The sequence below is a fragment of the Schistocerca nitens genome, chromosome 1 (genome assembly GCF_023898315.1).
Source record: "Schistocerca nitens isolate TAMUIC-IGC-003100 chromosome 1, iqSchNite1.1, whole genome shotgun sequence".
NCBI classification, from domain to species: Eukaryota; Metazoa; Arthropoda; class Insecta; order Orthoptera; family Acrididae; genus Schistocerca; species Schistocerca nitens.
In genome coordinates, this window is record NC_064614.1 from 735,152,791 (window position 1) to 735,173,658 (window position 20,868).

The following is a 20,868-nucleotide window of genomic DNA, read 5'->3' on the forward strand; positions in this document are numbered from 1 at the left end:
AGCAGTGGAAACAAATATTTCTGTTAGGAAACTTTTGAAATTATGCAGTGTTGATTATCTTTGTGGAAGATTTACCATCAGAGGGAGAGCTTCTAAAGGTAAGTCTTTAAATCTGTAGCAATATTTTGATTGTGTGTTTGCTAGGTTTCGAAATTATGACAAAATATTACACTTGTGTTGAAGAGGCAAAATGACACAGGGCTACGTCGTTTTTGAATTGCTCTATCGTTCAAGTTATGCGTTCCGGCATAAAAGTCGAGCACCTGCACGACTGGCGGCGGCGGCCCAGTTGAAGACTAGCCGTTCTACGAGCTCTACAGCAGGGACTTAGAAACTGTACTGTTTCACTTGTATTAGGAGTTGCGTATACTGAAGAGATTTTCTCATTTTGTCTGTCACCCGCTGCTCGCGACACACCATTGTAAAATCTCAACGTTAAGTATTGTTATTTATCCTACTGTAATAAAAATTCATTAATACGATTTGCTTGAATTGTTGTCTAGCGATCCGAGAAAACACGTTTCTGGACACCCTGTAGTAGACGAATGGGCAGGACACAACGTTATCGAGTGATTAAATGCAATACGTCTGCTTATAAAAAGTCTATGACAAATTAAAACTATAAATAGCAATAGCAAATACTATTTTTATAACTGAGTTGCAAGATTCTAAGTTTCTGGAAATAATTTTCGATATTTTTTGTTTATTTTACTAGTGCACATTGTTAATTAGACTTACAGTTGTAATAATTATGATATAATGTACGTTTATTCTAAAATTTATGCTTACAGTAACAATTTAATAGTAAAAATAAAGGAACATCTCTGCTAAGAGAAAAGTTGTGTCATTTTGCCCCACCGCATAGCCCAAAATGACACATTGACAACATTTCTGAAACTGTGAATTCCTAACGAAACTTATTATTTTACATTGAATTCTTTATACACAAGCTATTCTAGAAACTTCAGTGTAATGTAACATTTATATAATTTTAATTGGCATACATGAGCTGTGAAAGACAATTAACTTCTGATGTGTCATTTTGGGCGACTCTCTCCTACGACCATGTTCTAACCATTTATATTTTTCTAACTCATTTACACTTACGATGATGATAGATTAATTTGTAGATATCAGTTAAATTCAATTGAGCAGCTGACGACTGAATTTTCTTTCGAAAAAATTACATAGTACAGTTACTGAGAAAATAATAGCTACGAATAAAATCATAAATTTGAAGAGGTTATGCATAATCGCAAATACAAAACTGGTTTAGACAAGCGTAAACCTTTCGCTGCAATTTCTGAAGCATATTTCGAAAAATTTCGTAAAGTTGAACTCAGTGCTAGCAGTAGCGACTTTTTAGACACTACATCTGAAATTCTACTTTGGTTGACCAGCGGTAGCTACAAATGGGTGGGTGTACAATGTGAGACGTAACAGTCCATTGAAACCCATTTAAGACACGTATTTTTTCGATCCAGTTTGAAATAAACAGGAATCACTGATGTAAACAAAAGGCAGTGGTATAGGTAAACCCATATTTACAAAATTGATACAATGATAAAATTATAATTGTATTGAAGTATATAAGTAATGTAAATGGTAGGAATATTTAGGATTAACGTAATTAGGTGAAATCTGAAATATATGATCGAGTACATTGGTCAAAGCCATTTCTTTGAAACTGAGATGGATTTGTATTAAAATAATAACTAAGTCTGTTGCATTTAAACGAAAAACCAACTGAAAGAATCAGAATTGATTAGAAAATTAAAATGTAATTAGCGAAAATGTTATAATTGGCGTGTAAACATAAGTAGTTCTTCAGGTATTTTGTCAGTAATAAATAAAAGACCTATATTGCCACACTCAATCGGTGACTTGGAAACATATATATTGGTAGGAACATTTTCCGATCCATGTATCTTTTGCATTTTATAAAAATAGTAAAAGTATTGTTAATATTTCATATTTGAATATTTTCACACTTCTAAAATGTTAAATGCGTGAAACCTGATAAGTGTATTGGCTCTATAAGTGCCAGTGCAACTGTTGAAATTTGTCATTAATGTTAAGACAACAGTTTCAATTGTAATTTCATTAAAAAGCCCTTTATAACAATACCGAGCATTGTTCGTATTTATATATAAAGGGGCAGCCACGTTGGCATGAGAGAGCAGTGTCTTATTAATTTCCGTGCAAGAAGCGTGTAATGACTTAAGGAAGATGAACGTCAGTGTTGTAAGCATGTCAGTACAATTATGAAGTGACAGAATAAAAGTTCTGAAATTTAATGTTTGTATTTATTATTCATGGCGTAACTACCATTTGCAGTTGACAACATGAGCCTGCGGCAGCAACAGATTTAAAGAAAATGGATGAGTGCACCCTACAAAATTATAATCTTGTTAAATAATGATAATTTCACAAATGTTAACAATGAAAACGGTCGTTTTATTTATCCTTTAGCTTTCGGTAAAGAAAGGCCCGTGGACGACGAGGTCCTTAAAAATGTAGCAAAAGTTAAAACGGCACAAGGATGAAGAGGGAATTCGGTCGTGTCCTTTGCAAAGGAAATATTACGGCGCTGCGATTAGTGATTTCGGAGAACTATGGGAAAAATTAATGTTGTTACTGACAGGGTAATCCAACCCTCCAACTCTCCCCCCCCCCCCCCTTCCCCCCTCCTCCCCCTGCAGAATGCGAGTCACTTAATCACTGCGTGCTTAGTCTGGTCATAGTGTTAAGTACTATTACCACATTCGTTAACTGATATCAAGTTTAGCAGTAATGGAGTGAACTATCTTCACTTTTTCACACAGTATATGAAGGAAGTTAGAATTTATTGCTTTGTATCTTTTCCTACAACACAGAAAGGGCACACTGCTAGATCCTCACAACAAGCTCACGAAGTTTGTAATGAAATTTGAAAAACGTCAGTACGTGACTTACGGGGGATAGCCATCCGTGAGCGCACGAAAAGTAGGTGATTTTCGTGACTTTTTTTATCATGTTAAATAACAAATTATGATAAATCTGATGACATAGTTTTATTCCTTACAGTTCTGTCTTTAAGAAATCATTTTTGTTTCCACATCGGGAGACTCCCGTAACTGCTGCTCCAGGTGGGAGGATCCCTTGCAGCTGGAATACTGGTCATCGTCAGGAATTCCCGAACAAAATAATTTTCTGCAAGTCATTTTCAATAAACACGATAGTTACAATAGTTGAAAAATATTAAGTTCTAGCAAAATGGTGATGTGTTAAAACAAATGTCATTTTCTTCGGCCACAAAATCGAGACAAAAGCATGCACTGAAAGTATACTTTCTATGATACCGCAAAACGGTTATGTACGCGGATAGAGAATTCAATTTAGAATGCCGCAATCTAATTCCAATCAAAATCGTATATACTATTCTCAAGTTATGTTTCTCGCCAATCTGAAAAATACGGTTTCGAGAAACACGGATTTAAAGTTTTTGGTTACATTTATTGTAGTTGTGTTAAATATACTTCTAGTCAGTGATCCCTGGACCATACAGCAATCCTTCCAGGTCTAAAAGGGGGTCTTCCTCTATCTTCTTCGTGACCGTGGTGGTCCTGCCGGCCTCTTTGGTGGCTTCTGTCACCCGCTGCTCTGCTCGCTTCGCTTTTGTGCAGAAGTTGTAACAGGCTGGCCCGATCACAAGTTCGAACACGTTCACAATTTCCATAATTCCTGTTAGGCCGTTGTTGAAATTACATGTCGACTATCATTTCCCACTGTGAATCGTTTTCGGAGACACTTTTCCATAAAACGGCTTTTAACTGGATAACGGTGTTCTTTGCTAACTTAGAATGAACGCTACAATAAAGTAGACGTCCCAGAGAATGTTAAGCCAAAAAATGGTTTTTAGAAATCTTTCGTCTTCGGGGTCTCTTGTTTACAGGAAGATCGTTCATATCAATATGATAGCACTGCTATTACGTTAAGAATTCTTATTTGCTGGCATAAAAATTTTTGAGCCTGAAGTAAATGCTTCTTGAATGAAGGCTTTTTGAAAACGTATATAACGACCGTTGTTTTCTTTACAGGCTTTATAATGAAGAGCAACTGCAAAAGAACCATGAAGATCGTGAATACACTGAGTCGGCATTTGTCCGAGTTCTGCAAGGCCACTACCCTTCACGGTCTGAAGTATATCACCGAGGAAGGCCGGCACTGGTTTGAAAGGTGAGGACGGCGAACAAACTCACTTTGAATGTCTGCGCCTGCGGTACTATTAAATACCTAACACAACGTTAGTGCAATCATTGTAGAGGGCTGACATCACTAACTCCTGTGTGGTGTGTCCTATTCCGGAAATAGCACGTTATTTCGAGACCTCGTTTAAAAAGTATTCTTGGTGAAAATGTTATGTCACCCATTTTAGATATAAAATTCTTGATGGAACAACTCGTTGTGCACCATGAGCTGCAAATCAGACGCATTTATTAGCAGTCCGGTATCAGGCATATAGACAATCCAGTGGCTTCTGATACAGAGGATAGACAACAAACCAGTATCGGAAGAACACTTTGTATACATTAAAGAATACAAATAAGGTTACTTACATACTGTGCATGTCTACATCAAACGAAATGTGTGCCAGGGGTAAAATTTTACGATGATTATAAATTATGCTATTCTGGAAAACATAAAAACTCTGAGAATATTTAAAATCTAATTGTAACTCTGTACATAACCATCATTAACCATAGTGTATCACCATTGTAGCGACCATTATGTCGTAATAAAAAACGTAATGTCTTACCTGTGGAGTGCACAGATCGTTGAGTGTTTCATGTTATAAAACTGTAAAGCTCTAAATGGAAAATAAGGACCATCTTCACCTAAACATGATGACCAGAGAATTTCTTGTAAGAGTTGTGTATAAAATACAATATCACTTGTCTCAGACACACTTCCGGGCACTGCTGTCAGTGTAAAAAAATATGGAAATGCTAGTCCGAGCAAAGACGGTCATTATACAGATCTCTTATTACCTCTGAGATTAGCGGACTGCACTCACTACATACAAGATGAAGCGAAAGCCCGTTAACTTTTACAGATTCAATACATCACATAATAATGTAGGTAGACAATTGTGTGTTCCTCTTGCACAAGACGTCGAGCATACTCAAAGAATACATCTCCTGCAGTGGTTCTCAACTTTCTTCAGCTGAGTTCCGTCTTGATGCCTTCGAATGGCGACCAACAACCCCCCCCCCCTCCTCCCTCCCCTCCTTTTCCCCACTACGTGCCATTTGAAGCACGAATATTCCTACTTTAAACGCAATCAAGGAATACCTTTGCATTTTGGTAACAAACGCAACTCACATTTGGGAGGATGGCGGTTCTAAACCCGTGCGGCAACCCACATTTAGATTTTCCATGATTTTTCTTGTTCGCTAAAGGTGAATGTCGGGACGATTCCTTTGAAAGGGCATAGCCATTCCACATCAGATTTTCTTCCCCATCCTAGCTCGTGCTCTGTCTCTAATGACATCATCGTCAATGGCACGTTAAAAACTAGTCTTCTGTCCTTTCTAGAAACCATTCTATGTACAAAGGATTGTCTTAATAACAACCCAAAAAATAGGAAAGTTTATATATATATATATATATAACAACTTTGTATTAATCGTAATTAAATCTGTGTGTGATCAAAATATGTGGACGGGGCGAAAGGAAAGGAAAAGCGAAGGAACTAATGATATCAGGAGAGAGGAAAGCAAAAGGGAAAGAACAAATATCAGCTGCATGGGGATTTGGTGCGGAATCAGCGGCGGCGAGCTAAAATGTGTGCCGGACCGGGACGCGAAACCGGGCTCCCCTGCTTACCTGCTGCACCCAGACACAGTGTTTATCGTCACGATCCCCAGTCGAAAAACACTCCCAAGAAGCGCCACCTATCCGCAGTCACCGTCTATGCCCTTCACGCTCACTAATTTTAGGTTCCCATTGGAGATCGAAGGTAACGTGCATCGAGGCGAATCAATTACATGAACAACCTCGAGGGCAGATGCACATTTTTCATTCAAACTCCACCGGGAATCTAAAATTAGCAAGCATGGAGGACGTGGACTTTAACTGCTGATAGGTGGCAGTGGGTGGGAATGTGAGTCGACCAGGGAGCGTGTCGAGATAGGCTGCGCATTTACGATGAAGTCGGTGTGTGGATGGCGCAGTGGGTAACGCAGCTGCCCAGTAAGCAGGGTTCAAAAAATCGGTCTGGCACTCATTTTCCCTCGTCACCACAAAGTCATCATTAGTTCTTTCCCTTCTCTTTCCTTTCGTTTCTCCCCCCTATACCTTCAATTACATAAGCTCATCCAAATTTTTCAGCGTTTACTTTTCCAAAACTAAATCACAGATTTCACAATACCGAACATATGTGTGTAGAAATTGATATTTTTGTCAGATTAACACTCATTGAGAAAATGGCCAAACAATTATTTTAATCAGATGAATAAATTACTTAAAAATGATAAATTTTGGATACAGTAAGGCCTGATGGGGAAGATTTATTTAGATGGAATAATGAAAACCTTAATTAGCATCTGATAGGAGCATAGACTGTAAAAAGACAATGGAAAGTATAAGGTGCGTTCAGAAAGTTTGAGGCATTACTGCGGAGTATATGTAACGCAGCGCGACTCCTATGCAGGTATGTAAGCACCACCATTAGGCAAGGAATTGGTGTGACATCCGTGTCTTCCCGACGTGCTTGCGGTAAATACGGGAATGTCAGCTACGATGATGTCATTATCAAATCGTCCAAACAGGAGCAACGTTCTGTCCTCTTTTCTTGGCTGCTGAAATGACAAATAGAAGTAGACATCCTTCGGAGAATGAGGGACGTGTATGGGGCAACATATCTGTCGAAAACCACCGTTGTGGAATGGTGCGATTTCCGTGCTGGTCGTGATTCGACACAAGACATGGTCGATCTGGATGGCTAGCCTCATCCATTACAGGTCAACTCAAGTGTCTTGACACTCTATAGACCTGATCTATCCAGATGCGATTATCACATCTTTGATCTCTTAATAATGGCCTTGAAAGGTCGACGATTCTTGTCGAACGAAAATGTGCAGTAGGAAGTTACGGACTTCTTCACGCAGCAGGACACGGCGTTCTATCGTAGGGGTATCTTCAAGATGGTGCGTTGACGGGATGGTTTTCTCAACGCTCTTGGCGATTCTGCCTGATTGGCATATGTGTAAAAATTGGCCGACAGATGGTGAACACCAACACTTCAGTCACACCACATGAGAATAGTGTACAAAATGAACTGTAGGTACGCCGGTATGTTACAAAATCGCATAGTTCCAACTGGACTATTCATGTCAGAGGTTGAGTTCAATAAACATCATTTCCGACTAATAGCTCTACCCTTAACTATTTGAGAAGCCATATAGTGCTGTTTAGAACATTGTCCCTCGACTACTGGCTGATAAAAACCTGCTGGAAGGTACGACTTTCATGCAGGTTGCCGTTCTACACCATATTGCTAAACGTGTGAAAGATCTCTCGCGCTCAAGGTTTGGTGAGGATTACGTGTTGAGCCACCACTTGCATCGTTCTTTGCCTCCAGGTACCCAGGCCTCAATCCGTGCGATTCTAGTTCTGGACTTACCTGAAGTCTCAAGCCTACCGCCATTGTCCGACCTCATTAGATAACATCGGATGGCAATTTCGCACCATACCTTCTGTTATAGCTGTGTAGTCTTATCAGATTTGTTACCACAGGGAAACAGTTGTGCCCAGCGACTGTATTTATTTCAAATAGTGAAGGGTGCAGCAATCAGTCGGGGATGATGTTTATTGGATATCTAGATTTCGGTTACTGTGTGACCATCTTCAGGGCAGTAAATGTAAATTAAAACATTACAAACACTTTTATATGCACATAGTTTCAACTGGACTATTCATGTCAGAGGTTGAGTTCAATAAACATCATTTCCGACATAGCTGTACCCTTTACTATTTGAGATGCCGTATAGTGCTGTTCACAACATTGTCCCTCGACTACAGGGACTGCTGATGAATGGCAACCGACTTATTAACGATTAACATCGTCTTTGCTAAAAATCAATTCTCTTACTAATTATTGTTTTTGTATCTTATCAAGTGCCACGTGTTGGTCATTTTGTGCATTTATTTCTGGTTTCAATAAAACGCCATGTCATTTCAAGCATATGTGTCAAGGAAGGGAGGTAGGAGGGCGGGGGGGGGGGGCCTTGTTGGTCGCCATTCGAAGGCATCAAGACGGAACTCAGCTGAAGAAAGTTGAGAACCACTGCAAGAGATGTATTCTTTCAGTATGCTCGACGTCTTGTGCAAGAAGAACACGTGGAATGGTCAGATCGTATCTTTTCATATGGAGACAGAAGAATAAATGTAGAGACATTTAAATTGCTTTGTTTCACGAAGAAGTTGTTCCACTTAATTAACAATGCCTTTAAACGCATCTAAGCTTTCAGAGCTGTCCAGCTATACCTATGTTTAGTAAGTTTACTTGTATGATGTGGTTTCCTATAGTCGCCGTAATGATCCAATGGCAGTGCTACGAAGCTGTAGCTGCCGCCTTCCGCATCGCTGCTGTTGCACGCCACTCTGTTGTAAAGTTTATTTATTTCTCACGTTATACGTACGTGACAACCTACACTCGTAGCGCATTCTGGGATGCATGAATGCAGTCGTCTCAGTTTTGGGGGGAGAAAACATTAATAAATTACAGTTCCAATGCAGAGATGATCTATTGCGAGGTAACCAGATCACATGCAGGCTAGAACTAACCCTCACAAAGCCACAGAGACGAATCTCTAATCGTGCATATATAAGTATGTAAACTTGAAGCACAAATTTCCAAAGTTGTTAAAATGATGAAATTGCTCACTTTTGAATAATTATTTAACTATATCATAGTTCTCTTTAACAAAACAGCCACTTTCGTATTTCTGTTCACAAGATGTTACGCCTCAGCGTTTATATAAGTAAACTTAATTCTCAAATTCCATAATGTCTGTCGTGCAACAATACAATTAGATCCGCTCCGAGAACACGCCTTTCTTATCCAGTATCTCAAGTCGTGGTAAATAGTATTGTTAATCCAGTGACAAGGGTGCTGTATCAGCAAAGAGTAGTATCGCCTACACAGTGTTTATTCTCTTTCTTTCGCTGCCGCAAATACGTTAATTTACAAGCGCGCATAGCGCCGAGTTCGTTGAACACGTCTGTGTGGTAAAATATTCAGCACTGCTGATATACACAGCCCATTTCAAATTTAGCACATTTCTCATCTCTTGTATCATTACATGGTGCCCCTCGTGGTAATGGGCGCTACAGTCTGGAACCGAGCGACCGCTACGGTCGCAGGTTCGAATCCTGCCTCGGGCATGGATATGTGTGGTGTCCTTAGGTTAGTTAGGTTTAATTAGTTCTAAGTTCTAGGCGACGGATGACCTCAGAAGTTAAGTCGCATAGTGCTGAGAGCCATTTGAGCCTCGTGGTAATGAAATTTTTCTAATAAACACGTTTTGGTACTACTAAGGACGACTAAAGACAAGCAAGCACTGTACTCAGTATCAAATGCTGTGAATAACACAATAGCAGCAGATACAATGGTTAAAGGCAGCATAAGACAACAAGCTACCGCTCAGTAAGGTCGATGATACCGTATGTTCGGGTACAATCTAACAGCAAGTTTTGCCATGGGAATTTAAATTTAAGGTCTCCCTGTTTGGGCAAATCTCACCGAAAACCATGGAAAACCCCGGGAAAGACCCGTCAACCTTCTGCTTGTCTGACTGCAAACCAGTCATCATCATATGGATTTCCCAGATAATTAGTTGATAAGTTTAAATTATTGATAACCCAAACGGGTTTAAAATTGAAAGAGTATTTCACTTTCAAATCACAGTTACTGACATATCGGTATTTTTTTACACTAACTGTCCTTTGTATAATCAGATAAGTTTTTATAGCATTTGTCAGTGTCCATTCATGTATACTCTGAGAGTTGGGTGTAATTAAGAATATTCAAAATGCGATTCTTGAACTCGCCGGTGGGATATGAAAGCGCCGTCATCGAAACTGCACGACGGTTAGGAAGACAAGGTGAAGATCTCGATGGTTTGAAAGGTGGAAGAAGGGAAGTTCTTTTTGGTGCAGAAGCAAGTGGAATGGAACAAGAACTGGGATGATCATCAAATCTCGGAATCTTTGGGGGCTGATGATATGAAACCAACAAACATGTATTAGACTAAATCAATGAGTCAGTTCCTGAAAAGGAAACGCGTTAGTCCAACTTGTGACGTTGTTACTCCTCCGGATCTTCCGAATTGGAAGTGTAATTTACAAATGATAATAGAGCTGAAGATTGTCAGAAGTCGATTGAGGTTTTACTTCGTCACTATCACATTAGCAGTACAAGAAGGTTTTCCACACATATGTCACAGATAATTCACGGAATCTACTAACAACTTTCCACTAATCACGACAGTTAACACCTCATCCAAGGTCTTCCGCATACGACTGGCATATTCACAATTCGTGCGTTTCGATCACTTGTGCTTTCTTTTCATTTATTTCACTTTATATTTGAATTGAAGGTTAACATTGTCATTATAGACACTGCCACTGCTTCAATACAAGTTCATAGTGGTTTGTATCATGACTCAATGGAATTGCAACTGAAATAGCAGAATTTTATCCAAGTATTGCAGATGCGAAAATAGAATGACCAACAATCATGATGCTGATTGCCCAGCTAACTACTCTGGAGGAAGTGGAGTAATGGAGCTAAAAGGGGTTGTAGAAATGTTCCAAGAATCGCTGCCGAAATACGGAGTGCGGTACAAGTATTATGCGTGTGTGGATGAGGTATGTGTGTTTCCCTTTTCTGATGAAGGCTGAGCGAAAGCTTTAAGTAAGTGTCCTTTAACTGTGCCTCTCTGCAACTTAACGTGTATTCTTTACAGTAAATGGCAGTTTTATCTTGTCCTACAATGCTGATATTCCTACCTAGAGTTTCCGGTCTTTGTTACGACAAATTAGTAACAGGCTCTTTCGATGGTGTTACTTATTTTAGTGGTTCTGTATTCCGTCACAAGCGTCCGCGCTCGACTGTCAGAGAAAAGAGGGCGCGAGTTACCATACATTCACTGCAGAGCACGTTTTGTCAGTTGTTGCAGTCAACTGTAGGAATGAATGCCATATAACAAAACGCATCCTACATACTGTTACGGACATTTATAAACTTTTTCATGCTTCTCCTAAATAATAAAATGTATTGCATGAAATTCAGTGTGCTTTAGAACAACCGGTTTTAAAAATACCCGATGTTGTTTATAACCGCTGGCCGAGTACTTGCAGCATAATTCATACTGTATTCCTATGCTGTTAGTCCTTAATGATGGCTTGTGAACATATACACAAAGACAGTGCGGATTTAGAAAGCTTGGCAGGATGAATTTTATTAGAAATGATGATTAATTTAGTCTACAGCTACTTAATACTTAACACATAATTTAAATAAATGTCATAGATTCACAAAGCTTTTAACTATTAATACCATTGCTATTTTTAGTATGGTATCATTAAAATTTGAAGCCTGTGACATACCCCTCCCCTCCCGCCTTCCCTCGGAAGAAAGCTGCTATATTCGTCACTGATCGGACCTTCAAAGAAACCACAATGCTCCTTGCGTGCCTCAAGAAAAGGGAACGAAACATTGGTTTTCAATATGAAATTCATCCGACCACCGCATAATAGCCCAGAGTATGTTCATAAGTGGCTGATCATCTCCAACACTTCACTGTGAGTGCTCGTAGGTGCATTTTGGCAATTGTTCTTCAGAATAAAAGCATTTTCTTATTTAGCGGTGGTTATTCACAGTTTTGCATATTCAACAGAATTTCTGTCTTGTCTTGTTTCACTGGACCAGCTAAGGGTCATTGAGGGTACAAGGATTTCCCAATGCTAGACTCGGTCGCTCAAGATAACGGTTGGATCTGCACTCTTTTTGATACCGTAAAGGTTTTGCACGTTGAAATAATGGATTTTTTTTGGAAGTGGTGCAAAGGAGCAGAAAAGTCCTCAAAACTTTTGTGATAATGCTCATAAGAGTTGACCCAAAAGCCAGTTAACAATTGAAAATGCACTAATTCACGGAATAGTGTAGGGAAATGGGTAAAACTTGACACATATGCCTGAAATGACATGGAGTTTCACTGAAACCAAAACCTAGTGCAAACACTGGCTAACAGATGGCGTTGGACAGTCCATCTCAGTGACGCCGCATGGGGGTGCGTGGTACGCCCATACGTTGTAAAATCTCATCATCCCTAACCTCATATTGCTACACGCGTGAGAGATCAATTGTGCCCATTGTTTGGTGAGAAAGTTCTTTGTAACAAATGCTCACCGTGTTAACTGTCATTCATAAACAATGCCTGTATTCGGGAGAGAGTATTCTGAGGAGCACTGTAAAGTATATCATTAGGTATGGTGAGACATTGCGATTAGATATTGTTTTTTAGCTTCCCTAATGACGTCGGACAGTCGTAGTAGACACCCGACTTCAGGTAACACCACAACCAATAATCACACGGATTGAGGTCTTACCTTCCAACAGGTGTTAATCAGCCAGGCTAGGGATGATGCGGTTCCGTAACATATCAGCGTGCCTACAGCTGATTTTATAAACGATTCTCATGCGACGTGACTATTTATTAATCGAGGCCCACGAGAAAGACAGGCCGCGGCGCTTACGTCACGAAGGTAGACCGAGCTCGCTCACTCAACTCAGCAGAAAAACTGCGTTTCTATACTTGTTAACGCGTAGCTGTGTGTGTATGTACAAACGAGAATTGTATCTTCTACTGAAATTCATTAATATGGTATCTTACTATTATTAATCCTTAATACTTTGTTACGGCTGTACTAGGGCACAATAAAACTAAAATCATTTCAAAAAGATAATCAGCTGCATAAAACACCACATCTTGTATGAAAAGAGGACTATTACGCAGAAGAGACTAAATGCTACAAACAAGCCGTCATACCATTTATGTCGAGAATTTATCTCAAGTTTTGTTGTGCGACTGGTAGCCTATAAGACTTCCAGCAGCAGCTGCAACTCTCATTAGTACGTACACACCCAGTTGCGAGTTAACAGATTTGGAAACGCGTTTTGTCTGCTGAATTAAGCGAGCGAGCCCAGACCTACCCTGGTGAGTACGCGCCGCGGCCTGTCTTTCTCATGGGCCTCAGTACTGCTTGTTCAGTGCCATATACTGGTCACTGTGTGCACGTTTTTGGGTTTCGTTAAAACCTCATGTCATTTCAAGGACGCGTGTCAATTTTTACCTCTCTACCCACATTATTTCGTGAAGTACTGACTTTTCTAATGTTAACGCACTTTTGCGTTACCTATATATGCCCTTTCCTCGGTTCAGTTAAAAATGTTTACCCTAGTTGAAACAAACGAACTGTCTCCTACTCTCATGCCGATTTTCTCGTTATTCGGAAATTAACACATACTGGCCTCATTCACATTTACACTGGTAAGTTCGCACTCTCTATAGGTGAACGACTGTATTTCACTCTGTGTGTTATAGGCTGCTTTGGCTGCTTGGCTGTGCCGCTGGAGCAACGGCGGCCAGCATCCTAATCAACCTGGTGTGGTCCCAGTACATGACGTCACCCACCATCACGACAGTGGAGTCAACTCATTACCCCATCTGGAACGTCCCGTATCCCGCCGTCACCGTCTGTAACATAAACAAAGTTCACCTCATCAATGCCGTACGCCTTTACGAACAATCGTAAGTTGTAACCTGATTATGCTGTAGCCAAATGTTGTCAGGTGCAGATTCAAGGGGGAGGAGCTTTTGTGCTCTCATATATATCAACTTCCACATTTCACAGCTAACTTTTGGAAAATAAAGTAGCATGAAAACTAAATTTTTTCGAAAATGGCGTTGATTCCTAGAACTTACAAACTACAGGGGCTGGACAAAAATTTGGAAACGCTACAAGAAATGCATCCTGGAGCAAAAGTGCAAGTGCCAACCTAGCCTGCAGGTTGGACTGTTGATTTGACCACAAACAGCACCTATGCAGCATTCGGAATAACTTGCAAGTGTCAGTCATGTTCAGAACAGTGATCTGTGTGGCTGTACGTTCATAATGTTGGAATTGAGTGAATTCTGACGTGGGCAAATTACTGGTGCTCATACATTGGGTGCTTCCATAATCGAGGTAGCCGAAGTGTTTGGTGTTTCGAGAGGAACCATATCGAAAATTTATACCGCATAAAGGAAAGGTGGAAAAATGTCATGTGCCAAGTCACAACGCGGAAAAAAGCATGTTTCGAGTGACCCTGATGGACGGCCATTGCAGAAGAATGTAAAGAAAAGTAAGAGGACGACAGATGCAAAAATCTCTGCGAAACTGAATGTTGCACTCACAAATCTTGTCACACCAAAACAACATGAAAGAAGCTCCGAAAGTAGACAATTGTGGGGCAAGCTGCAATTCCAAAACCACTCATCAGTGGTGTAAATGCCATTAAACCTGGACTATGGAGCAATGGAAGAGTATCATTTGGTCGGATGAGTCTCCTTTCACACTGTTTCCAGCTTCAGTCCGAGTTTACATCCCAAGAGTGAAGCATGGTGGGTATTTCGTGATTTGGGCAGCTGTATCACGGAATTCCACAGATCCCATGGTTTCTCTGCAAGGCTGCATTACTGCCAAGGATTATGTGACCATCCTTGGTGATCATGTCCATCCCATGTTATAGTGTTTGTTCCCTAATGGTTATGCTATTTTCCAAGATGACAAGGCCTTTGTTCATACTGCATGCATCATCCAGTACTGGTTTCGTGAACAGGCAGGCCCGGATCTAGCAGGGGAAAACTGGACTATCTGCCCCAGGCGGCAATTTCAGGGGCCGCCAGATTCATATTCTTGAAGAAAAGAACCTTGTTTCACAATGAACCTAGCATCCAGTGCACGTTGGTATGTCGATTATTCGTATGATTTCGAAACGCATCCCTGTTGGATTTTAAACATTTTTGAACACATTCGAAAATGATTTCTGAATGAATCATAAGTTGATTTTTGAATGTGTATTTAGTGTACGTGATGTCTCTGCCAGACAAATCTCCGTCGCATCTAGAAATAAAAGCTGGTCATTGTGGCCGAGCGGTTCTAGGTGCTTCAGTCTGGAACCGCACTGCTACTATGATCGCAGGTTGTAATCCTGCCTCGGGCATGGATGTGTGTGTTATCCTTAGGTTAGTTAGGTTTAAGTAGTACTAAGTCTAGGGGACTGATGACCTCAGATTTCATCAATTGTCGTCCAAAGTCCGTCAGTTCGGAAGATATAGTGTGACCATGCACTTACTGGCGCACTGGTTTGAAAAAATCGGCCGTCTCTGGTCGACGTCGGTGCCAGCAGAATCCACTAATATCGGAGCGACTGTGACCGCAGCCTCAGTGAAGTTAACAGGAGGATGAGTTTTGGCAATGACGGGAGTACGTACAGAATTAGTGATGACAACATTGTTTGTTAGAACGAGAAAGGAGAAAAAACAGGAACATCACACAAATTGTATGGAAGAATATGACGATTACAAATTTATATAAAAATTTTCGTACAACTTCTTTTTGATCCCATGCTTGAGAAATTGGAAATTATCAATGAAATGTGAAACTATTTCCTAACATAGAACTTTTTGTTTGTAGTAGGCCTAATAGGCATTTGATGTTGGTACTTTGTGAACTGTGTTCTGACTTGTTATTTATGTAAATGAGGTAGGCCTACAAAAAAGTGACCATTTGTGCCAAAACAGTCTCGCTTGTTTGGCGTGTGCTACAATTGCTGCAATATTAGAAAGGCATATTCATTCAGTCTAGCAGACAGTGACAAAATAGACATAATCAGATCATGAAACCAAACCAGTTTTGGGTACTATTCGTATTAACAGCTTTTTCATTGTTAGAGAGCGACATTTTGATTTTTCAGGTAGCAAAACGTTTGACGAACTTTGATGAGGTACCGGTAACGCTGCATGCAGCAGTGAATGTTTGAGAACTGTATACTTTACTTATGTTCATTCAGTAATCAGTTATGGTATTATTTTCTGGGGAAACAGTGCTCAGAATTTACAAACAGTATTTAAAATGCAAAAGTGAGCAGTAAGAATTATAACAAAAAGCAGTAAGTGGGCCCACTGCAGAAAACTTTTCAAAATGTTAGAAATTCTGACTGTTCCTTGTGAATTTATATTCCAAACTATAGTGTACATCAAGAAAAATATAGAAAATTATAGCACAAATAGCAGTTTTCACAACTATAGTGCAAGAACAAGTCACTGTCTTCATCTAGAGAGGAAGAATAAACATAAGACTCAAAATAGCTTCTTGTATGAAGGTGTAAAACTGTATAATAAACTGCCGCAGAAAATAAAAGAAGCAGATAACATGTACCGCTCTAGTAAAAAAATCTTAAATTGCTTTGTAAATAACTTATATGTCACAATGTTTAACTACATGTAACAACAAACTGTATAAATATATGAATTTACGTAACCGACAACATCCATACATTTTAAAATGTCCACAGATGGCTAAATAAATAAATAAATAATAGATTCTTCGCAGAGAGCAAAGCACACTGTGTAAAGCTATAGCAAGATTAGAGAGAAAAAAATGCTGGCACCTAAGGACTGAAAAAGTGTGTACTGTCTTGCTTATCTTCACTGGTTTTTTGTCTCCTACATTTAATTTTATATCACACAAAAGAGAAAATTATTAGCTAACAGGCAATAAAGAGTGCAAATTTTCTGAAAAGTTCTTATTCTCCGCCGGCCGAAGTGGCCGCGCGGTTCTGGCGCTGCAGTCTGGAACCGTGAGACCGCTGCGGTCGCAGGTTCGAATCCTGCCTCGGGCATGGATGTGTGTGATGTCCTTAGGTTAGTTAGGTTTAACTAGTTCTAAGTTCTAGGGGACTAATGACCTCAGCAGTTGAGTCCCATAGTGCTCAGAGCCATTTGAACCATTTTCTTATTCTCCCAGCCACAAATAATCCCACCCACTATTAATTGTGAGTTTTTTTAAGGGGGGTAGGATGTCAAACCTGCTGACTGGGAACAGGAGAAGCACCACAGGACATTTTAATTTCCACTGACCTGAATATAGACTTGATGGCTTCCATTAAAAATATACGCATGTGAATTCCACAGAGCGAAATATAGTGTTGTGTGATAGAAGAATGCTGTGTGACTAGGCATGGCACTGCACTTTGGCACACTTAAGGCAGAATAACATGTCTTATGTTTCCTCAAACATATATGTTAAAACATATATGTTGAAACATATATGTTCAAGGAAACATAAGACATGTTATTCAGCCTTAAGTGTGCCAAAGTGCAGTGCCATACCTGTTCACACAGCATTCTTCTACCGCACAACACTATATTTCGCTCTGTGGAATACTATTCAGAAATATGTGCGCTATAAAATGAATAATTTTTGAAAGACCACTTTTTTTAAATTTTTGACGTCCTATCTCAAACACTCGGGGGAAGGGGGGGGGGGGGGTGCCACTATCAAGTTTTTGCCCTGGTTCAGAAATATTGTAGATCCGGGGCTGTGAACTATGAACAAGAGAATGAATTGACACATCTCCCCTGGCCACCAATCTCACCAGGACTCAACATTATTGACTCCTTGTGATCTACTTTGTAGAGAAGGGTGTGTGATCAGTGTCCACATTGTTATCTGAACTTGCCATAATGTTGCAGGAAGAATATCATAAGATCCCATAGGAAGATTGTACATGACCAGTATTTATCAGTTTTCAGATGACTCAAAGCTCTTTTGAATGTCAATGCTTTTTCTACACCATGCTAACCATGGTAATGTGTTGTGCCTGTGGTGTTTCCGTATTTCCGTCTATCCCCTGCATGTTCGACATGGGATAGGGGAGAGTGGGGCACTCTGAACCACGGGGCACAATGAATCAGGTAGCATAATTTCAGTATAAGGTGGTAAATTATTTTTTCCTCTGTGCATATGTTATCAGTACAGCTCTACCAACTGCCATTTGTTTTCTGCAGGATCTAGTTCCTGCCATTAGTGTTGTACTGATGATGTGTTAGTTTCGCAACAGTGAAGTAATTTTTGGAGACGTAGATAGATTGAATTTCGTTCAATCCTTTGTCACCAAATTTTAAACAAAGTAAGTCATTATAACAATATCAGTACTGTATTTTAATGATATAGATCTTCAAATATTAACAACGTTCATACATAACCTCACATGAGCTCTGTTTGAAGTATGCACTGTTGGGGCACATTGAACCAAGCTCTTGTGGGGCACAATGAGCCATGGTTCATTGTGCCCCAGGGTGGTCCATTGTTCCCCAGGAATCTTTTAATTGTCTAATACAAGCACTCTGTACTTTGTTTCCTTAGCATGGGTAAAAACATATGTGTAGGTATTTAAGGCTTTTAAATTACAGACGTTCAGCATTCCTGTTTTATATTATCAGGTTTGAAGGTGGTTCATTCACACTGCAGAAAGACAGACAGAGGTAAAACTGACCATGATGTTATGCAAGAAGCTGTACAGGATGTTCTTAATAAGGGCATGGCAGTTCGCCAAGCACGTAAATCTCATTCAATATCTTACCCTACTCTTCGACGATATGTTCAGAACATTAAATGTGGTTTCAGTGAAAGATTGACAACAAACTATGACAATTGTAAAGTATTTTCTGTGGAGCAGGAGAAAGAATTAGTGAAGTATTTGTTGCAGTCTTCTAAGATACGATTTGGTATTGACACTAAAACATGCAGGAGTTTAGCTAGTGAGTTGGCTATCAAAAATGGTCTGAAATGTCCTGAGAACTGGACGGACGGAATGGCTGGTGTAGACTCGTTCTATGGGTTCATGAAACGAAATCCCAGTTTAAGTATCCAAACCCCAGAGGGCTGCAGCTTATCCAGAGCAACGTTCTTTAATCAGTAAACAAAACACCAGTTTACTATGTGGGGAAGATTTTGAAACTGAAGGATGACGCAGGAGACTATCAGGTATCATTTTTGAGAAAAAGTGAAAAAATGGGAGGTAAAGGATGAAGCTTTTGTTCCAGCTAGCAACATACTTTACATGCTCCCACGACCTGCTACTGATGGTGTGACAATGAGACAAAAATCATATTTCAAATTTGGAATCAGCTTCGAGTCCATTGATGTTCGGTAATTCCAAAATAAGTTACATGATTGTGTGGCTAAGATTTAATTACATGATTCACATGTGGAATATATGTAAACATTATGTTTAAAGTACATTTACACTTCCTTTGTATGCTAAATAGGTTCTTTCAATGAACCTGTTTAAAGTGGTTCAATGTACCCCACATGTGGGGCACAATAAACCATTTTCCAAATTTTCTTCAAAGGTGTGCAGCTAAAAAACAATTAATGACAATGCAATCATATAAGGCTATTTGATACTTGAATGATTAAACTGTAACATCTGTAAATCACAACTCTGTGGTAAAATTATTGGATTAGTAACATGGAGAAATATTTTTTATGGTTCAATGTGCCCCACTCTCCCCTACTTTTCAGATACTTGGGTGAGGCTTTGCTCATATGGATGAGCTTTTGACCTGACCAATAAACACTACAGCTAGGTAAATATGCCCATTCATAAGCTGTCAACAACAAACCTGACTTGTAAAGTAGGTAGGAACTACTGAAAGAAACAATGTTTCCGCTATTTATACATTCATATATGCATAATTGTAGACCAGTGTTGACCAATGTAGTGTGTAGTGAAGAACTGTTAACAGTGAGCAAACATTTCAGTTTCATGTCATGTAAATTATGGAGTTATCAAATATGAGGGAGTTTGTTGCTATTATAGTTCTTAAATTAACTAAATGACACCTGTACTTCTTAACTGTTTTGACTTACTGAGATGCTTTTCAGAACCTAATTTTTTTGAGTTGCAAATTCTTGGATGCAAAAGAAATGTATTATTCACTAATAAATAACAACAAATTATTATTATTATTACAATAAAATATTTGATACATTTCAAAGCAATTAAACAATTCAGTATTAGTACATTAATACATTTTAAGTTTTTTATTATTGATATTATTATTAAAAACATATACATCTGTGGCATATAGAAAGCTGGGTTGTGGTAAATTATATTACAGAGACAGTAACAAACTATGAATCCCTCAACCAGAAACAAACTGTGGCTCCACATATTGATGCAGTTCAACTGCAAAGAACATCCTAAGTATGTAGTAGTACTCACTTCTCACAGTTTGTATGTCAATAAATGGCACAGGCAGATTGCCGTGTTTTTCATATTAAACAAAAATAATTGTTTCTTTGCTAGTACCATACCATTATTTTTGTGAGATGTGCCTCACACATAAAACTGAGCAAAAGATTAAAAAATGTGTACAATCTTTTTTATGTAAAGAGACAGAGTGGTGTATTGTAAAAGAAACATTCGATCATCCTCAGATTATTATTAAACCAGCTATAGCCCCATCATGTGAATGGCCTGTTGTAAGACAAGGGGCATGAAACAGAGATAAATCACTAACAGTTGCGAGAAATATTAGCAAAGCTGAAATTGTGATTGTTCATCAGGCTTTTCACATGAAGTAATGTCTCTGCCACAGTATATTTTAATGCTTGTTCAGGATTATGCAACTGTGGAATGATCCCATGATTAAGCAGCAAATGAGGTGAACAAAGAGTCCATTCATTTTTGTGATGAGGCAAAGTAAT

At 39.3% G+C, this 20,868-nt stretch overlaps 1 protein-coding gene across 1 annotated transcript in view; it reads left to right on the forward strand.

The window, feature by feature from the left end:
• The first annotated feature begins 4,111 nt into the window (after positions 1–4,111).
• Positions 4,112–20,868, forward strand: part of LOC126197660 (sodium channel protein Nach-like) — a 140,030-nt gene continuing 123,273 nt past the window's right edge. The window contains exons 1-2 of the mRNA XM_049934658.1: positions 4,112–4,218; positions 13,653–13,859. Of these exons, the coding sequence (XP_049790615.1) occupies positions 4,112–4,218; positions 13,653–13,859 (314 nt within the window). The remainder of the gene's footprint in view (positions 4,219–13,652; positions 13,860–20,868) is intronic.